The sequence below is a fragment of the Emydura macquarii genome, unplaced genomic scaffold (assembly GCF_026122565.2).
Source record: "Emydura macquarii macquarii isolate MOO-44397 ecotype Brisbane River unplaced genomic scaffold, CSIRO-AGI_Emac_v2 contig_554, whole genome shotgun sequence".
In the NCBI taxonomy this organism is placed as follows: domain Eukaryota; kingdom Metazoa; phylum Chordata; order Testudines; family Chelidae; genus Emydura; species Emydura macquarii.
This window is the reverse complement of record NW_027130691.1, coordinates 16,546,477-16,573,898: the sequence shown is the minus strand read 5'-3', so window position 1 is coordinate 16,573,898 and position 27,422 is coordinate 16,546,477. Positions and strand designations below refer to the sequence as shown.

General features: G+C 38.3%; 2 protein-coding genes across 3 annotated transcripts in view; one reads left to right on the top strand and one right to left on the bottom strand.

Moving 5' to 3' along the window:
* Positions 1 to 27,422, top strand: part of PI4KA (phosphatidylinositol 4-kinase alpha) — an 89,593-nt gene that overhangs the window by 28,801 nt on the left and 33,370 nt on the right. For both annotated transcript variants that reach the window (XM_067539903.1, XM_067539902.1), the window contains exons 19-28: positions 3,030 to 3,080; positions 19,143 to 19,251; positions 19,928 to 20,064; positions 20,949 to 21,082; positions 22,334 to 22,416; positions 23,895 to 23,965; positions 24,084 to 24,208; positions 24,954 to 25,035; positions 25,762 to 25,845; positions 26,199 to 26,288. In XM_067539903.1, coding sequence (XP_067396004.1) covers positions 3,030 to 3,080; positions 19,143 to 19,251; positions 19,928 to 20,064; positions 20,949 to 21,082; positions 22,334 to 22,416; positions 23,895 to 23,965; positions 24,084 to 24,208; positions 24,954 to 25,035; positions 25,762 to 25,845; positions 26,199 to 26,288 — 966 coding nt within the window. The remainder of the gene's footprint in view (positions 1 to 3,029; positions 3,081 to 19,142; positions 19,252 to 19,927; positions 20,065 to 20,948; positions 21,083 to 22,333; positions 22,417 to 23,894; positions 23,966 to 24,083; positions 24,209 to 24,953; positions 25,036 to 25,761; positions 25,846 to 26,198; positions 26,289 to 27,422) is intronic.
* On the bottom strand, positions 6,040 to 18,392 carry SERPIND1 (serpin family D member 1). The gene is made up of 5 exons (XM_067539904.1): positions 18,132 to 18,392; positions 15,054 to 15,937; positions 9,247 to 9,520; positions 7,463 to 7,607; positions 6,040 to 7,038 (listed from the first exon to the last, which is right to left on the bottom strand). The coding sequence occupies exons 2-5, from the start codon at positions 15,919 to 15,921 to the stop codon at positions 6,847 to 6,849; spliced, it is 1,479 nt and encodes a 492-aa protein (XP_067396005.1). The 5' UTR covers positions 15,922 to 15,937; positions 18,132 to 18,392; the 3' UTR covers positions 6,040 to 6,846.

Sequence of the window (27,422 nt, the reverse complement as noted above, 5' to 3'; positions counted from 1 at the left end):
CAGGACAGCTAGGTGCTATTTACAGACCAATACATGAGAAGAGTGTTTTTCTTCGTATGACTGGGAGGATATAAAAATATATTATAAGTTGTGAACTTGGTTTGACTGTGAACTGAATTGCAACACTTCCAATTCGGGGGTTGGAGGAGGGAGAAATCCTATTTTTGATTATAGACAATCACACTCACTACTCAAGAGTGGAGTTAATTGAACATTTTGCTTATCCGGGATGAACTAACACTTCACCATTTGTGATTTTATATGGCTATCCGAGACGCTCAAACATCCCAAATTTTGATGTGGAATGACTTTTATAATTTAAAAAAAAAAAAAAAAGGGAAAAATTACTGAGAGAAGTGGAATTTCTTCCCATAACCGTGTATATGTATATATTCCATTTAAATTTAGTGCAGTGTTTGTGGCTAAAATTATACCTAAAGCTCTGCTAGCAGTGCAATAATAGAGTTGTTTTTCTCTTTTTAACCTCCAACACAACACCCGTCCCCCCTCCCACACACACATTTCAAATTTTAATAGTGCAAAGTTCCTTTTATGGGATTGGTGAACTCTCTTGGCAAATCTCTTTGAAATGAATAGAATCTCTGTTTGCTTTGAAGATAAACTGCAACTGTAACCAGTAAATGCCTTTTATGTCACTGACCAACTCAGTAAAGCTGCTGGGTTATTTGTTTCATAAGGATATGAGTGTCTAATCTGGGATGCCAACTCAGCTCTTGTGAGGGAAACAAGATGAATTCACTGTTTGTTGTTTCAGCAAACCCAGTGAATGCCATCATGGAAAATCCTGCCTATGTCCAGGTTTCTTAGATTCTGGTCTCACAGATAAGTGGCTGTGATGTATTGCTTATAATAAGTATAATTCTGTTGTAAAACAGCGCCTTTATATTGGGTTCCATCATCCTCATCTCTGTGACATCCCAACCATTTCTGTGTTCCACCTCTCAAGAACTAATATTTGAGCTGATTTCTTACTCCTGGCTAATCTTCTTTAAGCTTCGTCTTTGCCAGGAAATGATGTTCCTTTATCTTAAAAATATTAAACGGTTGTGGCTATAGCACAATCTTGATCTCAGTGTTCAGGGCATAATCTGCTCAAAATGATTTTGAAAATTATTCCTAAAATTGTGTTACTTCTTATTCTTGAATGTTCGTTTTTAAAAGTAATTTATACTAATTTAGGCCCTGTCCATGCTGGGGGTCCAAACTGTGTTGCGGAACCATTTCTATAGTTGACAATGGTGTTAAAAGCAAAATACTCTTTTGTGATAGCATTGAGTGGGCCATCATGGTCTGTTGTTTGTCAAGTCTCCTGTGCTTCTCAGCAGGTCTTTTATTGTTCTAGGATCTCTTTACTTGACTGTTGAAACACTTCTGCATTGATTCTTTATGCTTAATTTCAGGATTAACTAGCTGTTCAGCAGATTTTTCAGCCAGGCAAAATTTGAAAAGGAAATTAACTTGTTTTGCTACTGTTAGCACTAATCATACATAGCCTCTGATTTATCAGATGTGCCAGTGTCTGTCTATAGCCATTGCTGTTTTGTTCAACTTCAGTGCTGCGCATTATTGTAGACTGTCTTTGACAAATATTTTTGTAAAATAATTCAAGGTGTTAACATTAATTTATAAAACTGTAGGTGGGCTGGGTTCTGTGGGACATCGCTTCTCTCTCCATATCCCATGTTGACAGGGGAGATCACTTGTGGTGGAATGTCATGAGGCTAGTAGCAGAGTTCTCTCAGTGGAAGACTGTCCGGTTCAGAATGCTCTTCTTCATTGGTGCAGCAAAGCTAGATGCTGTTCACCTTTTAAGGCATAATGCAAGGCCTGTCTGTTGTCCCAGACATTGCAGGAAGAACAAAATAGAATGTGATTTAATTGGTCCACAGCTTTATTTAATAACCCATCTGGGAGCTATGTGGCAGTAGCTTGTCCAGTGCAGGTCATCCTTCCTTTGTTATCTATGCCATCTGTTGGAGGACTGTCATCAGCCTTCTTATCCCTCCGCTTCACCTTGTGGAAGGCTGCTTTCATCATTTCTGGGATCCCATCACCCTGCCCTTTTATAAGGGTTAAGAGGTGGGGATGAGAGGATTTTCTTTCCACTGCTGACCCAGACAAATTCCCCCACCCCTTTGTGTGTGGGGGAGCATTTTCTTAAGCCTTTGTCTGGCAGGGGACTTGGGGCTAGGCTACATGTGTCTAGTGTATCATAGGGGGCAAGAGGCTATTTATGTTGACTCTAGTGAATATGTTGTAGTTTTTAACTAATGACAACCACAGTTGTCACCTTTAATGTAAAAATCAATTAAAATACGTGGAAAAAATGCTTTGATTAATAAGATTTATAAAGGCAATTAAGTAGGATGGGCAATGTTTTCTGTTGGAATGAGTCCCTTAAATTCCTTATCCTTTACAGATTCATAATCTTGGCGTTAGTTCAGAAGTAAAATCTGATTTCTGACAAATATTTGATAGTTAGCTTTGGGCATGTATAGTAACATGAGACTTTTCAGTTCCTAGACGTTTCAGAGTAGAGATGATGATTGATGTATCCAGTACTGAAAGTGCAATGTTTGATTTGCAACTATAACAGAGTGGTGTTTGTGGAAAAAGACCCCCTCAGCTTGTCCATTGGATTCAAAATAAATGTTTTTCTTTCCAACAGGAATGCCCTTAGGGAAAAAGTGATGTATATTGTAGAATTATATATCTCAATCCTGCTACTGGGTCCGTGTGGGCAGGCTTTGTCCCTGTTTGGAAACCCCACTGGGGTTTCATATAGGCTGAGTCCTGTACCGGTGCACAGCCCATTGATTTCAGTGGTGCTTGGCGTGGGTGACACAGGGGTTTTGCAGGTTCAGGGCTGCAGTCTGCATAATGCATATATACAAGTAGCTACGGAACATATGCCATTGGAAGTGAGCTTTGCAGTAAATATTACTTCAAATTGCTTTGTGTTTCTTTGGCATTTTCATACCTTTTTAAAAACCTTTCTTCTTTTTCAGGCCTCCAGTAGTGCAGGGAACCTGGGAGTGCTTATTCCTGTTATTGCTGTGGTGAGTGTTCATGAACTGGGCATTTGCAAGCCGAATAATACATTTCCCAAAAAGCTCAAGTATCTGTACTGTTGGGGGATCAGATGGATCTGATAAATAAGCATGAAAGACATGCACACTATAACTTCTTACATGCTAGAAGGAAAAAACAAATGGGCATTTGTTTGATAATGACATCTCTCTCAAAGCAGATAATCTTTTGTTATTCAGAGAGAGGGTTTATTGTTAGTCATGAATTCAAGAGATTCGTGGTCCAAATAACACTACAGGGAATATTATCCTGACTAATACTTGGCAGCCAATGTAGTAAGAGGTATGTGACTGGAAAAGAAACAGTGCCTGGAGAGAGGACTGGAAAACAAAAGTTAATGGGGGAAAAAAAAAATAGTTAAAAATAAATTCCAGCTTAGCAGCATAACAGAAAGTCTGTAAAGAAGGCAGATAAATTACAAGGAAGGAAAGAGATGAAAGACTCCATATCTTCTATGGATATGAATAAGCTTTTCTGATATAAGCATTTTATGAAATGTTCAAATGCACTGATGTTTGAAGACAATTCAAAACAAAAGACAAAACTTAACTAGCGCAAGATAGGGGTGCACATATACAGTTTGCCCTCTTGGACTGAGAGGCTTTTCCGAGCCAGAATCATTTTAAACCAAGTCCGACAAGTAATCCAGCCAGAGACTGAATTGATGCATGTATTTTCTAGGCAAACAGCTGTGAATTTAATAGTCTAGGCTGGAATTGAAAAGCAATGGGAGGAGTTGAGTGCCTAACTCACCTAGGCCTTTTTGAAAATCTGAGCCCTACTAGACTAATGGACAGATTCACTGGAGTACCAGACATGGCTGAGATTGTCTTCCCTTCTCCTATTGTTGAATTATCTGTTTTAGGAAAGTTATTTGTATACAGCTAGTGAGAAAAAAGGGGAATGTGACAAATATTTGCAGAATGGTGATCTACAAGTAGTTTTTGCAGGTCTGCTAACACACTTGAGGACACATTTACTATTGTTCTGGCATTACAAACTTCTTGGCTCAGATTTTCAAAAATAAGAGCCTAAAATTAGCCTCCTAAATCTGTCTTTCAACACTTGCCTGACTTTCAAAAGTGCTAAGCACCCAACATCAGCTCTCACTGAATTCACTTATGATTACAAAGTCTGGATCCAAAGGTTACGGGAACATTTACGTAAATGTCTTGGGCCTCCACTAATTTGGAAGCTATTGCTACAAATGGTAGCTTGCTCAAAAACAGAGCAGCTTTTAAATGGACTAATTGTAGCCCTATTTGAGGCCAGTAAGCCAGTAGTCACTGCTGTGCTGCTTTGCCCTTTCAGGTCCTGCTCCATCCTCCATTGAAATCAATGGGAATTTTAGCATTGACTGCACAGGGTGTAAGATTAGGTCTTTAAAAATGCAAAAAATGGTTTCTTTCATTGGAGACATGCTGCAAGGGGCTTAGAACTATTTTCTATTTCACATGTTGGTTGATAGAATGCATTCGATTTAAATACTTTGTGCATACTGCATTTTTCTTCACTAATGTGACCTTTACGTGGAGTAAAATAAATAGTGTCAGAACCTGTAGCAAGAGTTAATGGTTACATTATGGGTGCAGAAGCAAATATTTGATTTTCTTGCACAATGCATAAAGATCATGAGTTCTGAGCTGCAGCTACATTTGCTTTTCTGTTTGACCTCTTTCCCTTGTTACAGGAATTGGTCGTGGCCTCAAAAATAACTTTTCAGAATTTTGTTTCTTGCTAATTTAGTCTTTGATAAACTAATTCTTGATTGCCAAAAGTTTCTTTTAGCTCCTTGATTTGATTATTTTCTTTAATATGTGCTCCACATTTGTGAAGAACTAGATAACTTTCCCATACTTGAATTTATTCTTTATAATAATTCTGTGGCAAAGCTTTTCAATACTGAAAAAGTATTTATGTGCAAGAAACTCTTGAACAACGACTATGAAGTAGGAATATTAAAAAGGGGAAAACTATTTATTGAGTTGAATAATCTGACATCAGCTCTTCACCATCTTATTTACTATATAATAGATATTTTTCATTTACATTAATGTTTAAACAACTTCGTGTATAGTTGAACAAGTAATTTCAATGGGTACAAAATTGAAAATTACACTGTGTAAAAGCAAAACAGGATCAATTATAAATTGCATTTTAAAGACTTAATTAATGACTTGTAAATCCATAAAATAACTATTGGTAGACATGTTTTCTGATGCTACCAGAGAAAATATGCAAAGTAAAGTTTAATACTGAAAATATTTAGATTTTTTATAATATTTGATATTGCAAATAATACATTAGACTTGTGAGACTACAATGTGTATTCCTTAAAAGGCACAGAGAAAAGGGAAGGTTTGAAATGTGAATGTGTATGTTGTAAGTGTACTTATTTTAACAGTTGGTTTAAAAAAAAAGTGTATATTTGTTCCTCCTATCAAATGGTAGCATTTTAGAATGGAAGTAAGTTCACACATCGATTAAAATTGCATGTTATATCTACATGGATGATGAGGATAATTAGACAGTGTTTATGTTCCTACTGTAGAGACTGAAAAAATTACCAGTAGTTTACTGGTTTTTTATCAAGTTTTTCTCGTCAAATTTCATTAGATTGAGCCTGAGGTGAGTTTTAGTGCCTTTATTTTTTGCCTAAATGCTTTGTTTTGTGAAATGGAGGAAATGATGTCAGACTTCAGGTATTGGGGGTGTGGGATGAAAGAATATTTCCCTGTCTCCTTCATTTATATAAAATTCCTTTTTGTATATAAGCTGTGTTACGGATCTTATGCCTCCCCACAGATGTGTGTCTATACACAATAGGCTACATTTGGTTGCAACTTACAGTGATATGAATTTCCCATTTGGCCTGACTCTGATCTCACATTACTGGAAATCAGGAGTAACTGTACTGAAATCATTGGAATTATACCAATGTGTAGAACTGGTATGAAATCAGAACCAGACCTATTGATACCTTATTTTTCCTAATATAAGCTGCTTTTTCTACAATCCCTCCTTTCTGCCTCATTGGTTTGTAAGTTTAATGTTTTTATAAACATGTTGAATGTGAAATCAGTGCAAGTTACACTACTTTACTACTTACACCTCCATTTACATTATTGCTGGATTTGGCTGTGACTTCACTGGGAATTGTGCCAGTTTCCCTTAGACTGAATTTGGCCTACGAGATATCAAAGGGCAGAATCAGGCTGTGAGGGCAAGATTTTCAAAAATGGGTGCCTAAAGTTAGGTCCCTAATTCCATATATAGGTGTCGTTTTAAAAAAAGAACTTCAGAATTGTGAGGTGTTCAGCCCTTCCTTAGGCCTGCTTATTTGTAAGTGTCTAAATACAGATTTAAGAGCTTAACTTTAGACATCCACTTTTAAAAATCTTGGTCTAATGTTTTATTTGCTGGTTAAGTTCAATGCACTGAAATATAACACTAAGTGTAAGTTATTTAAGGAGATTTTAATAAAGTTATACCAGTGCCTGGTGTTACCATAATAAATTGCAGTCAAATTATCTGCTGTGAGTCCATTCATATATATACATACACACACATGAATGGACTCATATATAGCATGTTCCTCCGATAATGGTGAGTCGTGTAATGGAGGTGACCTCGATGACTAATGTGACAAGTAGAATTTTTCTTTCAAAAATTGCAGTACTAAAATGTAATCACACAGCCTGGGTATAAAAGCACCCAGAGAGCACACCTCTGTTTTTAAGACTTGCTGGGGTTGGCGACTCTGCCCATGAACAGCAGGCAGCTGGTGCGATGCTCGTAGATGAGAAACAGAAAGGGGCGGTCAACGACGAAGCGAATCTGAGTGGATAGGGGCATGAACCCTACTGTGGTCACAGCTGCAGCCTCTGTGCCTTCCTCATTCACAGTAATCTTGCCTTGGTGATTGAACTGTAAAAATGGGACAAAATGCAGAATCCCTTTGGTAAGACTTGGAAGTCTTAGTATTTTGTGTTAGGTGAATTGTATTATTATTAATTTGCTGAAAGAATGGTCAACTTTTAATTACAACATAATATCTTTTCTGTCCTGCACATAGCTTTCTTCTCGTGTTTTCACTGGTAACTCCTATATGGCATCAGTTCTTTGGCTTTGAAGAATACCCTTTCCTGACTGGCCATGACCTGACCCCTCCCAGTGATTTAAAGGCATAACCTCCATAGTTTGTATATATAGTGTATATAGTCTATCCCTATGTATGGAAAAACACAGACTCCCTGTGTTCCAGGAGAGGCAGGAATATTGAGTTATCTGCTTACTTCAGATGCCAGGAATTAATAAGTAAGGAGAATGAATGTAGAAGGGGAAGAATTACCATATCAATGATGACTTTCTCATCTGATATTCCAGAATAGTCGCCACTTTTGTCAAACAGTGTTTCTATTCCCATGGATTTCAGATAATCAGTCAGGTCATAGCTCTTCTCCAGCTTAAATTTAGGCAGAACTACCTCTCTTGTTCTAGTAAGAAACAGAAACATTAAAGGTCTTAGAGAAATATACATTACATCACATCACATCCCTTCACTCTGCGTGTCTGTTCCATTCTTATCAAGCAGGCAGGACACTAAAATGTACAAGAATCCTGCTCTGTTCTCCCAGGCTTAACTTTCTAAAAGCTAGGGCTATGTCTGTTTAAGCATTTTTTTCCCCTAAATCTAAGGTCAAAGAAACTATAATTGCTACATAATGTATTCCCTTGCAATACTTCACTTAAAAGGCTCAGCATCAGTAATATTTCAACAGCACATAGTTCATGTTCAGATGTACATAATTCCATATGCTTATAATACATATCTATTATGGAACTCCCTGGCACAGTAGGCTGGAGTTCTATCAAGCACATGAAACAGAAGTAATTTGTTTTTAAAAATTTTATGGTTTATTCATCAATTATAAGGCCAGAAGGAACCATTATGATCATCTAATCTGACCTCCCACATAATACGTCGTAGAGTTTTGCCGGATGATTCCTGCATAAGGTCCATAACTTCTGTATGAGCTAGAAGATTATCTTTTAGAAAGATAGCCAAGCTTGCTTTAAAGACTTCAAATGATATAGAATCCATCACCTCTATAGATAAGTTGTTCCAATGGTTAATTTCCCTGGAAAAAATGTGCCCCTTTTTTCTACTCTGAATTTGTCTAGTTTCAGCTCTCAGCTATTGGATCTCATTTATGCATTTGCTACTAGCTTGAAGAGCCCTCTGCTATCAGAAATCTCTCCATCGGTAGCTATGGACTGTGATCAAGTCACTTCTTAATCTATTCATCTTAAAGAGAAGGTTGAGTTCTTTAGTCTCTGAATGTAGGGTGGGTCATTCTCTATCCCTTTTGAACTCTTTCCATTTTTTTAAACATCTCTTATGAAGTGTCAACAGCGGAAATGGACACAGTATTCAAGTAATGGTCTCACTAAAGCTTTATACAGTGGTAACGTCACTGGACAAGTTCTGCTCTACTCAATATTCCTCTAATTATACATCCAAGTATCATATTCACCACCACGTAGCACTACAAGTTAATGTTCAGTGGTTATCCGCCATGACTCCTAAGTCCTTTTCTAGGTCTCTGCTTTCCAAAATACAGTCCCCTATCCTATAACTGCAGTCTACATTGTTGGTCACTAGATGTATAACCTTTGTACTTAACGATATTAAAATGTATATTGTTCAAGTAAACCCAGCTTACCATATGATCCAGATCATTCTGTAGAAAACACTTGTCAGTATTATTTATCGTGCCACCAATTCTTGTCATTTGTAAACTCTACCACCTACTATTTTGTTTTCTTCCAGATCATTGATAAAGAGATTGAATAGCATTGGGTCAAGAATAGATCCTTGTGGGACCCCACTAGAAACTCCCCCACTGGATGAGTCCCCCGTTACAATTACTCTTTGAGATCTATCATTTAACCAGTTTTTAATTTATTTAATAGAGGCTGCATTGATTTTGTATAGTGCTAATTTTTAAATCAGAATGTAGTGCAGTAGTATCTATTATGGCAGCATTGTTACTTTTGTCATTTAAATTTATAATCTCATCAAGAAACTATATCAAGCTTGTTTGACAAGACCTATTTTCTGTCAAAGTATACCTGTTTGTCATGCTGTTTTGCCATCTCTCCACCACCTGAGGGGTCAGTTGCTTCTCCAGTGCTTTCATGCCAGATAGTTTGTTTGGAAGCACAATCAGCATGCTGATGTTCCCCACGTATGGCAGCTGTAGCACACCACAGTCTAGCTCATGGTCTGCAGCAGCCAGGAAGTTCCCTTTGGTCTGCATCATAGGAACCTTGATTGTTTCTTTCTCATTAAGTCGGAAGGTCCGTTTGTTTGTCATTTCCACTGGAAACTTGTTTTCCCAAGTTCCTGTTAATATAGCAGAAAACTTCATCCTTATTTCTATATATAATTGTAGTTTGTAAATGAAAGCTGTTTAAATACAATTTTAGTGATGAAGACTTATTTACAAATATTACAAAATGTAGACTTGCTGTTCATTTTAAGTTGTGGCTGGAATAAAAGGAAATTCATTGCAGCAACTTAAAAATAAAGGCCTATTTTTAAAAAATGAACATGTAAAAATGTATGCACGTGATTTGCAAGTGTGTGCAGATGGCCAATTAGATGTTTGTCTGACTTTGTTTTACACATCTAAGGGAGTTAAAATGTACATGCTCATTTCAAAAATCACTCTAAAATATGAAGTTGAAATAATTTCTGAGATTTTTGAGAGAATATAATTCTCTGGGTAGTTGTGCAAATTACAAACTTTAAAGGATCTGAAGCCGGTGTTTGCAGATCAGTGTAATTTTAACGCTATGTAGTGCTCAAAATTAGAATTCATGTTCTATTGTGTTGTGTCATCAACATAACTAAATATAGCTAAATTTTAATTTCCATATGAAACAAAACATTTACATTTTGCATACAACAGACTTTGACTTCATTAAACTGAAAACATTTAAACAAATATGCTGCCACGCAGACCATCAATGGGGGTTAACTACCCAGTTTTGTGAGGTGCTGCTCACTTCAGTGAAGCTGAGAAAGTTCAGTATCTGGCAGGATCAGACTCTAAGGACCTGATGCAGCTCCTCTTAAAGTCACTGGACATCTTCCTATTGCGTTCTATGGGATTTGGATCAGGGTTGTGTGAAGATTTGGTGTGTGTGTATTAATAGTGCAGTGAAGGTACTATTTTAAAAGAATGTAGTTGATGATCTGCCTTTTTAATGTAGTGTTGTATTCAGAATGATGGCTCTGGAAGGAGTTAGCCTTGGTTTTTTTTGTAGATGGACAGGCACAGTTAAAATTTTATATATTATATTATATTTTATATTGGCTATTGGTATCTCCTTTTAAACTCATGGGTATTAGTTGTAAGTGAGCAAATAAGTGTGGAACATGATGGTAAGTACATGGAGGAGTTAATATTGTATAACCTTTTTTAAAAATCCTGTAACTGTGTCCAGTATTATGAAGTTTATATCTTCATTTCACTGTTGCAATTACACCCATAGAACACATTTTTATAACATAAATCTCGTTTAAGAAATTCTGATTGTCACCTTTGACCTTCATCTAGAAAGGCTTGGATAAGTCTCCTATTGTGTTTGCTTTTGCATGGCTAGTAATTTGGAGAGGATCTGATGCCTCACCTTTCGTCCCAAAATGTGTAGTCCTATGCCAGAGAGAACCTGGGACTGCATGCTTAATTTTTATCTGCAGAGTAATAATGCATTGTGCAATAAGTGTCATTAGTTAAGCTTTGTGTTCTAATATTTATATTAAAACTTCTTTTCTGTAACTCCTCTCCATCTGCATGTTTGTACTATAGTTACAGTATGTCTACCATTTTGGAATATTTTAAGACAACAAAAATTGTATTAGAGAAGCCTCATGACAGTTCAATTAAAAAAACAAAAAAAAAAAAAAAAAAAAAAAAACCCAAACCCTGGAGGGGGATGAGTCTCGGGAAGAAACAGGAGTTTGGGTTAATGATTGCAAGTATTGGGACAATAGTAGGTATCCCTAACCCTTACCAGTAGTATGCTCCACCCTAGTGCTTTAGAGGAAGCTAGATTCATAGGCCTGGGGACTATAGCCAGCCAGTGATGCAAGAGATTGCCCTTGGGAAGGGAAGGCTCCGTTAACACATTGATCTTTCAGTGAGTGGGAGAGACTCACCAGGACTTCCTAGGATAAGGGAGGACCTAGATATGGAGGAGGTATTTTTCCCCTCTTGAACTCACTCTGGCAATGGCACTTTGTTTTTAATTCTTGCTCTGAGTAAAAGAGGTTTCTGTCCAAAACCAACTGGAGTCTTGTCCTCCTTTTTAAGCCTGGGTTATAGCCCAGGGTGTACGTTACTGACATGACACCTAGGCCCTCCTCTTGCTGCCGAGCCCTCCCCAGCAGCAAGACTCTTCTTTTTCTGGTGTTGAGAGCCAAGTGGCTCTGATGTATCTAGCAGATCGTATCCTCCAAATATTGTCCCAGAACAGACACCAAATTTGCAGGGTCTGCAGGGGAAGAGTGTGAGCCATGTACTGCTAATCTACCCAATGCTGAGAAACTATTTTCTCAATTCTTCTACATATGTAGAATAGAATGCCATACAGCATCAGTCTATGGGGGTTGTTGCATTTCAGATCCCTCTATAATGACACATTTGGTTTTTTATCACCTTTGATTAGCTTCTGTCTTCCATGTCTGATGGAACCAGTGGGAAACAGTGCTGGACATACCAGTATAGTCTTAGGGTATGTCTACACAGCTAAGAAAAACCTGCGACTGGCCCACTTCAGATGACTCAGGCTTGGGCTGGAGCCTGGGCTTTAGGACCCTGTGGGGTAGGAGGATCCCAGAGCTTGGGCTGGAGTCTGAGCCTGAAAGTCTACACAGCAATGAAACAGCCCCACAGCCTGAGCCCTGTGAGCCTGAGTCAACTGAAGTGGGCCAGTTGCAGGTTTTTCTTAGCTGTGTAGACATACTCTTAGTTACCACATCATGTCAATCGTATCCAAAGTTGCTGAGTTCCTGCATGACTAAAATAATTAGCTGATAGCTGGTATAAAGCCAGCAAGAGATCATTCATGCCCCTCTCAAGAGTGGTCTCAATTTCAAAAGAAGACTGGAAACCAACCCACAATATGTTTTGTTTCCAACTGAAATCGGATGGCTTCCACCACCTTCTCAATCACATTCTTCATGAAAGGGAGCTCTGAGCCTGGTGGGCAATTGTCCAACGCTCCAGTGCTGTGAGAGTGAACATCTTCATGTTTAAGGATGTACATCAGTTTCCATCTAGGAGGTACTGCAGCACCAATATTGTAAGTAAGCAAGATGGACAAAAGTTGGAATCTGTAGTAGTGAGACTTGGGGAAACTCAGAAGCCCATGAATATCTTCTTCAAAAAAAAAAAAAAAAAAATTCAAAACTAATCATCTTGAGCAAACAATCCAGGAGCCATGACTTTGATGAGGAAGAGGCCTGGAGAGATCAGTGCATGACTATTTCCTACCTTCAGGAAATATAACAAACTAATCACAGTAGTTAATAGAAGAAATTGCTAAAGGGGCTGGGACTTTGGACTAATTGGATTACATGCTACCTGGCAAAATAACATTTTTTGTTTTTAGTATTAGAGAACCAAGATTTTCAACATACAAAGGGGAACTTAGTGTTGGCGAAGATTTTTTTAAAATCACCCAAGCATTTGATCGTCTCTCAGCATATACATTGTAACAGAACAATCCTTAAAACTTGACCTACAGTAGATTGTTTCTCTCAGTGTATATTTCATGTTGTTTTTAATCTCTTCCTTTTCATGATGGTCCTTAATGTAGGTGCAGAGATTTACAGCTCTAAAGCAACTCTCCCATTACTCTAAAGTTTCACTAATCAGCTTATTAGGGGTCCACTTGGATAGAGCCCAGTACTTACTTTCTCATAGGAAATTTGGTTTTTAAACTCAACTTTGCTAATGTAGTAATGGAAATCACATTTTTAGTTTTACTGTGTTAACAAATGAATTCTGAAGTTCCTGCTTAGAGTGTGGCGATTAGTAATTTCTCCAAAGGAGAGCAGAACCAGGTGGGTTCTCATCCTTCTTTGAGCTATGTACTAGCAGAGACACTTAATATAGCATCTAGACCAGTGTTTCTCAATTGGTGTTCCGCGGGAACACTGTTAGGGTTCCGCGAGAAAGTGACATCACGCCGCCGAGAGCAGCTGTTCTCCGCACCGCCGAAAAAGGGAAGATGTCCCGGATTTTTCGGCGGAGGGTATCAAGTATGAGTGTAATTTCCCCGTGGAGTCTAAAGGGTTCCACGGGGAAATTTAATTGAGAAACGCTGATATAGACCATTTCCCTTGGGTGTGCAATATTACTGAAGCAAAATGTGCGCGTGTGTATGTGAGAGAGAGCAAGAGATTACACACAAAATCCTATGTTAAAAGAACATTGAGGTTGCAAAGTCAATCTCTCTAAAGTTAGGAGATGCCAGGATTAAGGTTGCCTGTGTAGCGGATTTCTGTAGGTGGTCACAGTCTTCTATAGACCAGCTAGTAGAGGGAGATGAGACATATTTTGCTAGGGGTTTTATAGATATTTGCTGTAAGGTGAGGAATGTTGAGATGTGGGAATTTTTTATTCCTTTTCAGTTTATAGGGGGAGTGTGCTATGATGGTCACTGATACTTCTGTCCTGTTGCCTCCAGCCTGTCCCGTCTCAGTCCTGTCTTTTCCCACTGGCTCCTTGCCCCAGTCTCTTCCTCCATTCCCATCAGCCCATCCGATCTCCGTCTTTCCCTCCCAGTCCCCCTCTCCAGGTTCTTTATACCATTCTCTTTCCTCTTCTCCCTCCTCTCCCCCCCACCATTGGGACTCTGCCCCAGTCCCAGTATTTTTAACATGGACAAAACAGCATATTTCCCCTTAACTTGCTCCCTGAAACATCTGAACCTTTTTTGCTGAAATTAAAAACAAAACAAAACAAAACAAAACAAAAAAACCCATAAAAACACCCAGCCTGCATCAGATGCCCAATATTGAAAATGTCAGCCCAAACAGTTAAAGTTTGGCAACAGTTATAAGAAACTGAAAACAGGGTCTTGTAATGCGATGTATTGGGCAGCCTTAACTCCAGGCAGCACTACCACTCTACCCATAATTAAAAACCTTACAAGAAACCACCTCCTATCTTGGATGCTTTGGGCGAACAATCACAATGAATGCTTTTCTACTCTATCTTTATTAGAAGACCATTTTTTTTAAGCTAGTAAACTTTTGTCAGGACCTTGAGTAGACCCTGGATACAGATCACTGTGTATCTTTATATGTATACATTAAGCTCAGAATCTTTGACCCTGGCTGATTCTCTAGATACTGAATACTTTAAAACTCTTTATAAATGTGTTGGACTGAATTCAACTCAGGTGTATCTCTACTGAAGTCAGTGGAGTTACACCTGGTTATGGTAGGACTGAATTTGACTATTTACTTATAGCACACACTGCAATGATTCTTCCTGAAAGAATAACTTTGCATAGAGTTCCTCAGGTGTGATTCTGTTATTCATCTGTTATGTTCTGTTATGGTTATGGTCTGTATTCATCTATTGCCTCTTTGTATTGTATTTGGATTGCAAGCTGTTTGGGGCAGGGACTGTCTTTTTGTTCTGTTTGTAGGGTGCCTAACACAGTGAGGTCATGGTTCATTGTAGCAATAAATACAAATTCTTAGTATCCAGTGGGACTATGAAATAAAACAATTATTGTGGCCTAAATTGTAGACTAGATTTTGATTCATTCTTGGTTCCTCAGATTGATATGTGCTGTAAAATACAAATTAAATTAATCCATTGCTGAAAATTGAAATTGAAATTAGGATTCTTTACCTTTAAAGTAAATACAGTTGAGAATCATCATCAACGTTGTTGGACTGACATCCATCAGAGCTTCTTTTATTAATCCTTTGGTCAGTTTCAGAATGCGCTCATTGGTTTTAGTGATGAAGTCAGGGTCTGAGAAATCAGATGATTGGGCCTCAGCAAAGTAGTAATTTTTCATGTTGTTTCTGAAATCATCCAGAATGGAAAATTGCTTCCTAATATAAAGATCATTGACTGACCGCAGTGTGTATCCGAAATTGCGTCTAAAGAGCCGGTGAGTTAGTTTACGGAAGAGGTTGTGAATTGTCATAATCTCATACTTGGAGCTGGCATTAATGAAGTCTCTGAAGCCTAAAACAGACAGTACCTCCTGGTGTGTTGGTCCCTTCAGCCCCAATGAAATCATAGCCATTGCAGTGGAAATACCAACAGGCGCCATCAGAATATTATCTGAAGAATTGGCTCTGTCCTTCAGACTCCGATAAAGGTTGAAGCCAAAGTTTGCATTGAGGATGTTAAGACGCTGGATTCTGGTTTTACCATGGAAAAGCTCAAGAATATTTCCTTGCTGAATTTCAGAAACGGTATATGGAACAGCATCAATTATGTCACTATAATCATAATCACTAAATATCTTTTCCCAGTCTAGATAATCTTCCTCTCCCTCTTCCCCAGCAATCAAGTCATTGGTTATAGTGTTTTCCTTATGGAATTCCGGTGGAAAATTAGGCATATCGTGAGTTCCATTTTCATGGGGCGCACGGGGATTTATAGCTTCATTAACATTTCCAAAATGGTCCTTCAAGTCTTTGATCCCACAAAATGCAGATGTTGTGACAACAGCGAGAACAAACAAATGAAATAGGAACTTCATTGTGACAGATCAGAAGCTGGAAGACACAATATATCACAGTGAGAAACTGCGTTGTACCTGAGTTCTAATAGGTTGCCCCTTTTCTTCAGTAGGTCGTTTAATTTACCATTGAGTCCTACATCAGATAGTTGGCTGGCTCCTACATTGGGTTTTTTGTTTTGTTTTTGTTTTTTTGTGTTAGCCTTTTCACTTGAGTGGTACCAAGTTTAATTAGTTTGTTTAATTCATACTCATATAATTTCTCATGCCTGGACCTGTCCTCATCTGAGATTTTTCAGGTCCATTAAACAGCAGTTGATTTGTGTCATTGGAGAAAGTGTCATTGCTTTCCAGCTTGTGTACACACAGATAGTCATCTACTAAAATGCCTAGGCCTCTTGTATATTATAAAGGTTTAAGCTGCAAGAATATGTGTACTTAAAAAAAAATTAAACAGGCTGAAGTCTGATAGAAAATAGCTTCAAAATGTTGGCATTTAGTAGGAAAACATTCGTTTGGAGCACATCAGAGAGATGCAAAGAAAATGTGACAGATGCTTTTTATCTGAAAAACGTATTTTAAACACCAACTGGGATTTTGATGGGCAGTGTCTGTGAAAGGGTGGAATTGAATGAGGATGGAATAAAGGAGATGTAGGGACGTAGCACAATGCTGCAAGACGTGCTCTTGTTTAACTTTACTTACTGAGAGTAGTACCATTGGGACATGCGTGTAACTTTGCCAGATAAAGGCCATATTTAGGTGCACGTTTCTTTAATTGCATAGCCTTTTCTGTTCCAGTGCACTCCTTCACTTGCCCTCTTTTTGCCTAGAGTTTTGGGGGAATTGTTTGATTTTAATTTTTGGGTTTCTGGGTATTTTACCTATTTATTTGGTTTTGTGTAGGATTATACAATATACGATACTCCTTTTCCAAAGGTGGGATATCTATATAATTAAAACTAGAGCAGCAGTAGCTTTTATAATTATTGGAAATGCCAATATCTGTCTTAAAAAAAAGATTTAGGATCAAATTAAAGTGACAGTAGCCCCAGTTATTTCCTCCGGGAAGGTGCTTTGGTAGATCCTGTTTTTCTTATGGAAGATTGTTCCTCAGTTATATTCATGCAACTCCAATTAATTCCACTGAGTGGCATGAATGTCTCGGAGAATAGAATTTGGCCTTATGGCTTTAAAATCAAGAGCTTTGCTTATATACATATTGTGTGAGGAGACTAGGGACCTGGCTTGCCAAGATACTGAGTACTCACAGCTCCCAGAAACAGTCCCTAGGTATTTAAGCACATGATCATATTGATTGCCTTAGTTAGTGACCTAAAATATATGCAAAAGCTGTAATTTGTTGCTATGATATCAACTAAGGATGGAATTCAAGGATTTGATAATCTGCTATTCTATGATTGAAAGGAGTGAAAGCAGTTTGAAAGTCAGACTCTGATTTCTAAACCAGTTTCCTGTGGCCACACAAATAAACTCAGATTCTGTTAAATCCTGTCTGGAACAAGAGAAATAATTAATTTTATTTTTGTTAAAGGTAAATGTTTAGAAATTGCAATGTAAGATAGTACCATTGAATGCCACTATTTCAAAGACCCTTTTTAAAAATTGACAAAATGTTTAAAAAAAATATGGGGTGGAGAGGGAAGGGAGCCTTTGAAAAGGTTTTGGAAGAAGAGACTATTAAGCTGTTCTTAAACAATAAAATAGAGAACTCAGAGAGAGGTGGAAAGAGAAATATTTAAACATTTTTGTAGCATCCAGGTAGTAGATCAGTTACTCTCATTTTCCTGTCTGTTAATGTACATAAAAGAATGAAAATTAATTATCTTTGAACTTGGAACCTTAAAACCATTTGAGATGAATATTCTAGTTTTGAAACCAAAAATTCTTTAATCCTTAAGCACCTGTAACAGAACAGTACTAAAACCTGTGCTATATAGTGAGTGAAGTATTGTAATTTTAATAACTCACTTTTTTTTTTTACAGTGACATTTTCTGTTCCATACTGTTAGAGGTTAAGGCACTTCTGTGCAGTAATGCTAGTGAAAGACAATGTTGTCTGTGGTTCCTAATTTTATATTCTCATCCTCTCCGTAGACTAACTGTACTGTTTACCCTCGTTTTATTGTGGGCAAATCATTCTCCCGCTGTTGTAATATATTTTTCTTTAAGATTTCAAATCCAGCTCAAATGATAATAATGTTCCTTACCTTCAAGCCACTGAGTAGAAAGGGATGTCTTGAACAGCTTCAATAAGGCAAATGGCAGGGTTTAAATCTGAACTTTGATGCTAGTAAATTGTGTATCTCCCAAAGTAAACAGGCTCTAAATCAAACACTGTTAAATTTGCCTCATCAGCCAAAACTCCTCTTCTTGCATAGTAGTCTCTGCCAAATGATTTGTTGCTTCTTTCATGGATGTTTTGTTGAGGTTTTTATGGTTTCATGGGGTGCTTACTTGCTTTTGCTCTGTCTGTGAGCTTTCAGGGTATGAAAGATTTTCCTCAAAAATTGTGTGTAAGAATGTGTATACATTTGGATGATGTAATTAGCTAGCTCTCTTTCTGTAGCTATGTTCTGTATAAGTGTGTGTGTGTGTGTTTATACTACACACACAGAACAGAGTTAAAATAACATTATTAAAGTTTCAAAGTCAGTCACTCAAAAATGACTGCTGTTTATTACTTTGGTCATACTTGTTTCACTGTGACTTTCTTCTCTGTCCATCTATTTGTTGTATCCACCAGTTGTGCCTTGTCTCTACTTAGATTGTAAGCTCTTTGGGGCAGGGACCATCTTTTTAGGGTATGTATGTGCGTGCGATCCCTGATTGGGGCCTCTGGGTGCTACTACAAAACAAATAAACAATTATAATAATATTTTGATAGATGAATTAAAATGGCTGCTTGTTTGAGTTCATCAGCAATAAAGTAAATTGAACAGCATTGTTCGCATCTTACAGATTGAAGGAGGCGAGATGCTCTTTAATCAGCTTGCAAAATTAGTAGTGGCTAAGACATTCCAACACAATTAAATGGGTATTTTTACAGTATCAGTAATTTTAACAGTAACTACATGATTTTTATTAATATACTGAAACAGATGGAGAAACTAACTTTGGAAATGCTAGAACAACAATAAAATATGAGGCTATATTGACTGATTCTTAACAAGTGATTAAATTATTGCAATCCCCTAATTATTTTCTCCTTTTCATGTTAGCTCACCAGACGCTTGCCACCTATCAAGGAGGCCAAACCCAGGTTACAGAAGCTCTTCCGTGATTTTTGGCTGTATTCGGTGCTTATGGGATTTGCGGTGGAGGGATCAGGTAGTATAATTTCCAATGGGAAAAGATTCATTGATGTTCTGGTAGACTTAGGTTTACCTAGTTTGTACGTGCATATCAGCTGTTTGGCACAGACTGTAGAGATCTAGAAGGACTAGGGGTAAGTGGGAAGGCACCACAATGCAGGCATCTTATTAGGTACTTCTCTGATGACAGATTGCAGTTGTGTCCAAAGTGCCCTACTTTGCCATGGACTAGACTACAGAAGTGTACAATTTATTATTGTATACCTCGTCTACTGTTCATAAGTAGCACAGCTAATTGTGATGGCTGTGATCGAACATGGGAAGGTCAGGGATAATATATACAGGCAAAGTAGAAACTGCTTACGCATTAAGAGGTTTCACCTGCAGCGATCTGAGCGGGTTTGATACATGCTTGGAAAGTGGGCCATTTGTTTGGAGTGTATATAGCTGAATGTGTGAAAAGATGGTTTAAGAGAGAGCACAAAACTTGGTAATCCTTTTTTTCACTGAGTGACTCTTAATATCTTGTTAGCGATAACCAATTGATCATCGGTAGAAAAATCACTAAACTAATTTTAGGTTTCTTTAGTAGCAAGATTAGTTGATACACTATAAAGTGAGTGTATTAGGATGTTTCTCCTAGACATGGTTTGTCTTTCTCCCCTCCCTGTTACTCCAAATTTCTACTATAGGTCTTTGGCCAGAAGAGTGGTATGAAGGTGTATGTGAGATAGCCACCAAGTCTCCACTACTCACGTTTCCCAGCAAAGAACCTCTTCGATCTGTCCTTCAGTACAACTCTGCCATGAAAAATGACACAGTGACTTCTGTAAGAAACAGTTTCTTCCTTTATGCCACTTCCGACATTAAATAACACGCTGGCTAGTAACCAGTAGACGCTGCTTTAGAACAGCAATATAATAGTAGCTTTACAAATGCTCTGTTGCATCCTGTGAGCTGTGCATGGCTTAACAGAACAAAAAGCAAGACCATTAAGTAGTACAAGTGTGTTTATGTTAGTAGCCACATTCCTCTATTGGCTAAATATAGAAACTAGGCCTTTGTGGGAAGAGAAACCTAATGATGTTTTTGTGTTTTCTCCTTTTGTATCTGGCAGATAAAATCTGCAGATCGGTGATTGGATGAATTTGTTTTTGGAGTAAAATGGCATTCTGTCGTTCTCTCTATTAAAGTGGCTCCTAGCTGAGCCTTCATCTTTTGCCATTGACTATGGCTTGGTACTTGTCCACTTTTCTCTCCCTATGTTTGCATGATAGACTGTAACAGAAGAATGTGTGGTATTGTTCACAATGTAAGATGAACAAGTAAAGGATGAATGACAAGTGTAAAACTGAGAGCCAAATTCTTTGCCGGTATAACTTCTTTAGTTACTCCAGCACAGTTTATCCCTTACTTTTAATGAATTGTGTTGAGCTGTACTTCTTGAACCTGACTTCTTATGAGTAAAAGCATTGATGTTTTCTGCTGCTGAACTAATGCATCTTATGCACTATTCAGGTACTTCACTGTGTGCCACAAATAAGTGGTTTTTTTTTCTTCTTTACTTGGATGCACAATTACAGTGTGAAAGTTTTTGGTTTTAAAGGCATAATATAATCAGTAATAACCTAAATTAAACCTTTTCAGAATGCAAATAAAGATAGTGCCACCACTTTGGATATCTCTCTTTATACTGAAGTTGCTTACCTTTAGGCTGAACTGAATGAGTTACGGAGCACCATCATAAATCTCTTGGATCCTCCTCCAGAAGTGTCCGCTCTGATCAATAAGCTGGACTTTGCCATGTCTACCTATCTACTGTCTGTTTATCGTCTAGAGTACATGAGGTATATTTTTTATTACTGCATGTTGGTTTTGTAATCTTTGGTTTCTGGCATTTCATGAACCCTTCGGCCAAACTTGGACAAGTAGAGTGAAATTCTGATTCTGTTTGAGTCATTGGGAGTTTTGTCATTGACTTCAGTGGGGCCAGGATTTCACGCATAGGGTGAAAGCTTTATCAATGCCCAAGCCCCTCTGAGACTGATAAAAGGGCTGGAGTCACATACGGCAGCCCTGAAAGCCCAGTTCCGGTGGTGTGGAGGGAGGAGTTCCCTGGTGCAGGAACAATGGAAGACAACCATAAAGCTTCCTTCCAAGGACCCTCTTGCAAGTTTAAACAACCTCAGCTCCCTGTCCCCTGGACTGCGAGTCCTATGCTGAGCTTCTTGGAGGCATAGCACAGAATCTTATCCATGATGCTTAAGGCTGCAAGTCTGTCATGGAGGTCGTGAAAGTCCTGGATTCTGTGACTTCCAGAGACTTCCATGAAATTATGTTCTTCAGCTTCCACCCCGTCAGCTTCTGGTTGGGCTGCAGGTACCTGGGAGCTCTCAGCCGCCACAGGCGGCGAGGATCCCCAGAGCCCCAAGCTGCCGGTAGTGGCCAGTCCCCACAGCTCCCATCCACTGGGGTCAGCGGGGGGGACCCCCAAGCTCTGTGTTGTGGCAGGTGGGGTGGCACCCCGCAACTGTCAGCAGCCGTGGGTGGCCAGGGGACCTCAGAGCTGCAGGTGGCTGGCCTCCGCAGCTCCTAGCTGCTGCTGGCGCTAGGGGTGACCAGGATCTCGCAGCTCCCAGCCACCATGAGACAATCCTCCAGCCCTTAGCCACCGCGAGTGGCCCCGCTGCTGCCCCGGGTGGCAGCGGTCCCCAGAGCCCCGAGCAGTGACCCCTGCAGCTCCCAGCCACTGTGGGGGGCCTACCACCCAGACCCGCCATCGGCGGTGGGGGACCCCACAGCCTCCAGCATCAACTGGTGGATCCTGCAGCTGTGGCAGGGTGGATTCCTCAGCCTCCTGAACTTTGTGCAAGTTCTCCCACTTCTATCAGCTATGTGAACTGTTTGCCTAGTAGCAAAAAAATTGTTTTCCTCCAATCCTTGTTAGTTGAAAACAAACCCAAAGGCTCAAGTGCTAAATCTTACTGTAGTTTTTAAATTAATCATTCTTGGTGCATGGGTATGTACTATAGGGATAAGGAACTGTTTCTATGTTTAGTTTTGTGTGAAATGTGTTTAAAAAATTATTGCCCTCCTAGGGTATTGCGTTCAACAGACCAAGATCGCTTCCAAGTGATGTTTTGCTATTTTGAGGATAAAGCGATTCAGAAAGACAAATCTGGTAAGATTACATAGGTTATGTGCTACCTGAGATATTAAAATTTGTCTGGGTAGTAGCATACAGAACAAAATGAATGGAATTAGGTTAATTTCAAGTGAACCTGCATTATATGGATATGCTGTAAAGCAAAACATATTTTGAATTGTACATGACAGAGGGAGTCTTGGCTTTATCAGAGGTGGGCCATACATTTTGGCTTGGTGGCCACAAAGCCATTGCAGAGAACTCTTTAGACCAGAGCTGACCACTAGCTGCTTATTTCTTTTGTAGCATATTGCCTACAGACTATCTGCTTGCGCACTCAATTCTTTCTTACACTTGTTCCCTTTGGGGGCAAAATGCTCTGTTATGTGCTTTCTGTGGTGCTAATCTCTTGTCCCTTAACCTGCGGTAACCCCGGAAGTAAATGAAAGAAAGTAGTTGAGCTGCTCTGCTCCAGGGTAGGGCTGTTGCACAGCTTTTGTGTTTAGAGCAGTCTGTTCTTTATTAAATGTTTTTACGTTAGTCAGTGCAGTATGTGCGTACCCAGGGAGATAGTCCTGGTAGAAATAATCTTATGTAGTGGATGTACTCCGTGTTCCAGCCAAATTTCCTACAAATTGTCAAATTTTTTTTAATTTGTTGAAAGTTTATGCTATCAGCTGACACTAGCTGAAAACCATGAGGGGAAGAGGACTAAATCAGACAGGACAGTTTTCTCCATTAAAATTTCACTGATGAAACAGCATTCTGGTCACTCGACAGTATATGCATAAATAGGTTTTATTGCAGTTTATTAAACTACTCTCCGGTTCTCAACATGTTTTGTGTTGTCCATTAAATCAAAACCATTGCCAAAGATTTGTATTCAGAATGATGTTTTCTAGCAACTCCTGCTCAAGTGCAGGTTTCTGAAATTCCTGCAGTTGGTGGTTGGTTCCATCAACCCCCTTTGTTATTGGGTTATTAGCTCTAACTTAATATGCAATGATGAATTGCAATTATGCTTCCACCCCCACTGAGAAATGTACCTGTTTTATCTCTTTTGTCATTTCATCTGGATTATATAGAACATCAGCAAGTTTAAGGTATGCAGAAATATGCAGGGAAGGGCTGAGCCCCTTCACTATAAACTCCCCTGATTAAACTGCAGTGTAACCTGTAGAAACTACCCTTATCGAATAGCTAAATTATGCATATTTTAATTTTCAGAGATATTCTATTGATAAACAGAGTGACTATTCTGCAAAGCTGTGGCATATAGGAGCAGGAGGATATTGCTAAATGCTACTTTGAAGTGGTGGTGGCTTATTTTCAATTTATTTTAGATGTTTTAAAAACTTGCTCTTTCTGGAATGAACACTAGTTAGAATTGTAAAAGCAGCTTGATTCAGCATTGGCTGGGTATAAACAAACATGTTCAACTGCTAATGGTGCAGTATACAAGGAAAATTTAGCTCTTATAACAGAGCACACAATTTTTCTTGATTCTTCTCCAGGGATGATGCAGTGTGTGGTAGCTGTTGCGGATAAGGTGTTCGAAGCTTTCCTTACAATGATGGCTGATAAAGTAAGTTACATGGGAAGGAGAACTCAAGTGTGTTTGTGTGTGTGTGTGTGTGTTTGTTTTCATTTTGTGAAAGTCCTTTTTAAAAACAAAAGTGTCATGTTTCTCTTGGAATATCTAGGCTAAAACTAAAGAGAATGAAGAGGAGCTGGAGAGACATGCTCAGTTTCTACTAGTGAATTTTAACCACATTCACAAGAGGATCAGGAGGGTTGCAGATAAATACTTATCTGGTCTTGTAGATAAGTGAGTATAGACATCCCTGCTATATTACCGTTTTCATACTGATGAATGCAATTGAATAGGGCATTCATTTAGATTCCATGGCTGCCAGTTCTGTTGAGCAATCAGTTTGTATATAACAAAGATGAAAATATCCAATTGATTAAAAAAGGCCTAGAGGGCTACTAAAATGTTATCCTGGTTCTGAAATCCTTGCTTAGTTACTATTCCAATCCTCTTTCTAGTATCCACACAAGATGATCCAATGCAGAATGCTCACTTATGTAAATGCAAAAATACACTCTGCTTTATCATACTGTGTGTAATTCTACAAAGCAGTCAGTGCCCTCTTCTGGCCAGTAGTGTATAGTGTATTTAGTATGTATGGTGACAAGAGAAGACTGAAAATCAAGAACAAAACAAAATGTAGGTTAAAATGGTAATCTGCTCTTTAGTTCCCTTTCCTCCTTGACACAGTTGGGTGAAACGGAGCTGAAGTTGTCTAGCCTGACCTTATTGCACTGACTTGCAATACGAGTTTTGTACCCGATTGCCTCTGTGCCCTTGGAAATCTACCCCCTTAGCGTCTGCCTTCAAAGAGAGCCTTTGACAATTCCAGTCTGTTGTGAGCCATGGTTAACTTAATCCTTTGTGTTCGTTATAGTTTTACAGGTAGATATATTGTTCTTTGTGTATCTTCTGCACCTTTTGGTGAAGGCATAATCTTTTTTGGCTCTGTGACTATTCGTGTCAACTTATTTTATTTTAGATTCCCTCATTTACTGTGGAGTGGAACTGTGCTGAAGACCATGTTAGATATCCTGCAGACATTGTCACTATCTCTTAGTGCGGTGAGTACTTTCTTATTAACCCTTTTGTTGCTGATAGAAAGTGCATGTATACAGACCAAAGTTTTCTAGAGATACCAGATACAATTGCTCGGAGGTGCATGTATACACAACATATCTTATGCATCATTCAGCAATGAAGTGGCTAAGCAGTGTAGTGTTCCAACTCTTTTTTTCTCTGAGTTAAATTATTCATTTTGCAGTGATAAGGATTTTGCCTGAAGATCTGTTTATTTGAAGTTTTAAGTTGCTCAGTAATATCCAAGAAAAGACACCTTTCATAGTAACAACTTATATTTCTGAATCCCTTAAATCCAAAGATCATAAATTATGTTACAAACATGAATCATCAGTTAAAACTCAGAACTCCCATGTGAGGTGAGAAGTGTGCAGTCTTGCTTGATTATTTAATTTAGGATTAATGCACTATTGTATGTAAAGTGTTTTGAAGATGGAAAACGGCTACAGAAGTACTATTTTATTTATTTTTTAATGGTTTTTTCATTAGACCATAAGAGAGTTTATAATTATGGTCATGTTGAAAATAAAATAAAAATGTAGGAGTCTTTTAAATAGCTATTTAATCTGCTTTTGTGGGATGGATGATGTCATTAGCAAACTGACTTAGCAAAGCAAGCTGTGTTTGCTAAAAGTGTAGCCTATAGTGAACAAATTAATCAGAGATGAGTGAATAGCTTCTTACTGAGACTTTAACATACTTTATTTTAGGACATTCACAAGGACCAACCATACTATGACATTCCAGACGCCCCATATAGAATCACTGTCCCTGATACATATGAAGCCAGAGAGGTAGGTGTTACCTCTTTGCTGATTCAACAGGTGGCAAAAAGAGGTTTAATTGACTTGATTGGGTCAGCTACTCTGAATAGTTTTGTAAGGCTCCTGTACTGTAATTTAACAACCAGACGTTTGACGTTCATTCTGAATTTCCCTGTTTCAGAATCACACCTTACCAAAGAAAAAAAAAATTCTCTGCTTCCCAGAATACTCTCTCATAAATAGGCTGCAATATCCTAGTGTCGTTAAAAGTCTTTTGAACTGTCTCCTCTTGGTGCTCTTAATGTTGCTTATTATGCCACTAAGTGCAATGCTGTTTGTGAATTATTGACTGACAGACTGGTGTATCAATGCACTTTTCCTAGAGTATAGTGAAGGACTTTGCTGCACGCTGTGGGATGATTCTACAAGAAGCAATGAAATGGGCTCCTTCTGTCACAAAGTCCCACCTTCAGGTAACTAAATTGAATTTATGAAGAAATAATTTATGGTCCTCGGTAACAATACACCATTCGACTATCAATGCATTTAGACTTGCATTGTAACCTTTTGGCTATTCTTATTTCTTATCTTCCCCCACACAATAATGGAAGCATCACTCAAATCAGTATCATTTTGATTTTTGTTTGTGATGTGGTCTTCAAACAATACCTTGCAAAGTTATTCAAGTTAATATTCAGTACTTCAGCCAGTCTGTTCAGCTTTGATTTTGTGTAAAGAATGCAGAATGTGGTGGCTGTTTTATTACTCTCTGATTTGGTGTTATGAGAGTAATAAGTTCTGACTAATGTGCATAAAAATTCATATATGTCTAAATTCTCAGCAGGTGATCAGAATGCAAGATCTTTGCTGTTTTGCTATTAGATAGAGAAAATTTTCTCAGACTTTTTGTTATCTTATAAATACTGTAGAACCTTGAAAACTTACAAGATCATTGTAAACTACTGAATTTTGTGACTTAACAAGTAAGGACTCGATTCTGCTGCTAATACCTTTTGCTGAGCCCAGCAGAATGTGTTTGCAAAACACAAATCAGAGACTGTGTCACAAAATGTACTTTCATTTATTTACTGAATTACAGCTTAGTTTTGATTATTTATCATTTGCACCAGTAAATGTGCTGTAGTATATTTAATAAAATCAGAAAGAAGTCTTGGTAGTATGGGAGCAGAATAACGTAACTGTTAAGATTATTCCCACCTCTCAGCAAAGGGTTAAGTGCAGGTTAGTGTTACTTTAGAAACTTGTATTTCTGTTATCTCTCTTCCACCCTCAGCACTGTTGTGGCAATTTCTGGAGTGGCTCAAGAATAGGCTTCAGCACTTCAGATCTGCCTCTGACTTTTTTATTCCTTCCTGTAAAAGAGGAGTGAAAACTAGTTTTTCAGTCTTCTTCATTTCTAAGAGCAAAGACTGTGTTTCCATCTCTCTCCATTTTACATGGAATCTCAAATGCATCTTTTTGCAGAACATTTGTGCTTGGTTCTTACAACCATGATCTCTGCTTCAAACTTTAGATCCTCATTAGGTTTGCTTTATCCCCTTTACAAAAGGAAGAAAAAAGCCTTTTATTTTAGGCTTCTAGGATGA

What these genes read in the sequence shown, in the direction of transcription:
- SERPIND1 (XM_067539904.1), bottom strand. Translation starts at nt 15,921, where the DNA reads ATGAAGTTCCTATTTCATTTGTTTGTTCTCGCTGTTGTCACAACATCT. An exon ending in CAAAACAGCATGACAAACAG is followed by an intron (nt 7,608 to 9,246) that starts GTATACTTTGAC and finishes GTTTCTTACTAG; the next exon opens with AACAAGAGAGGTAGTTCTGC. An exon ending in AGAAAGTCATCATTGATATG is followed by an intron (nt 7,039 to 7,462) that starts GTAATTCTTCCC and finishes CCATTTTTACAG; the next exon opens with TTCAATCACCAAGGCAAGAT.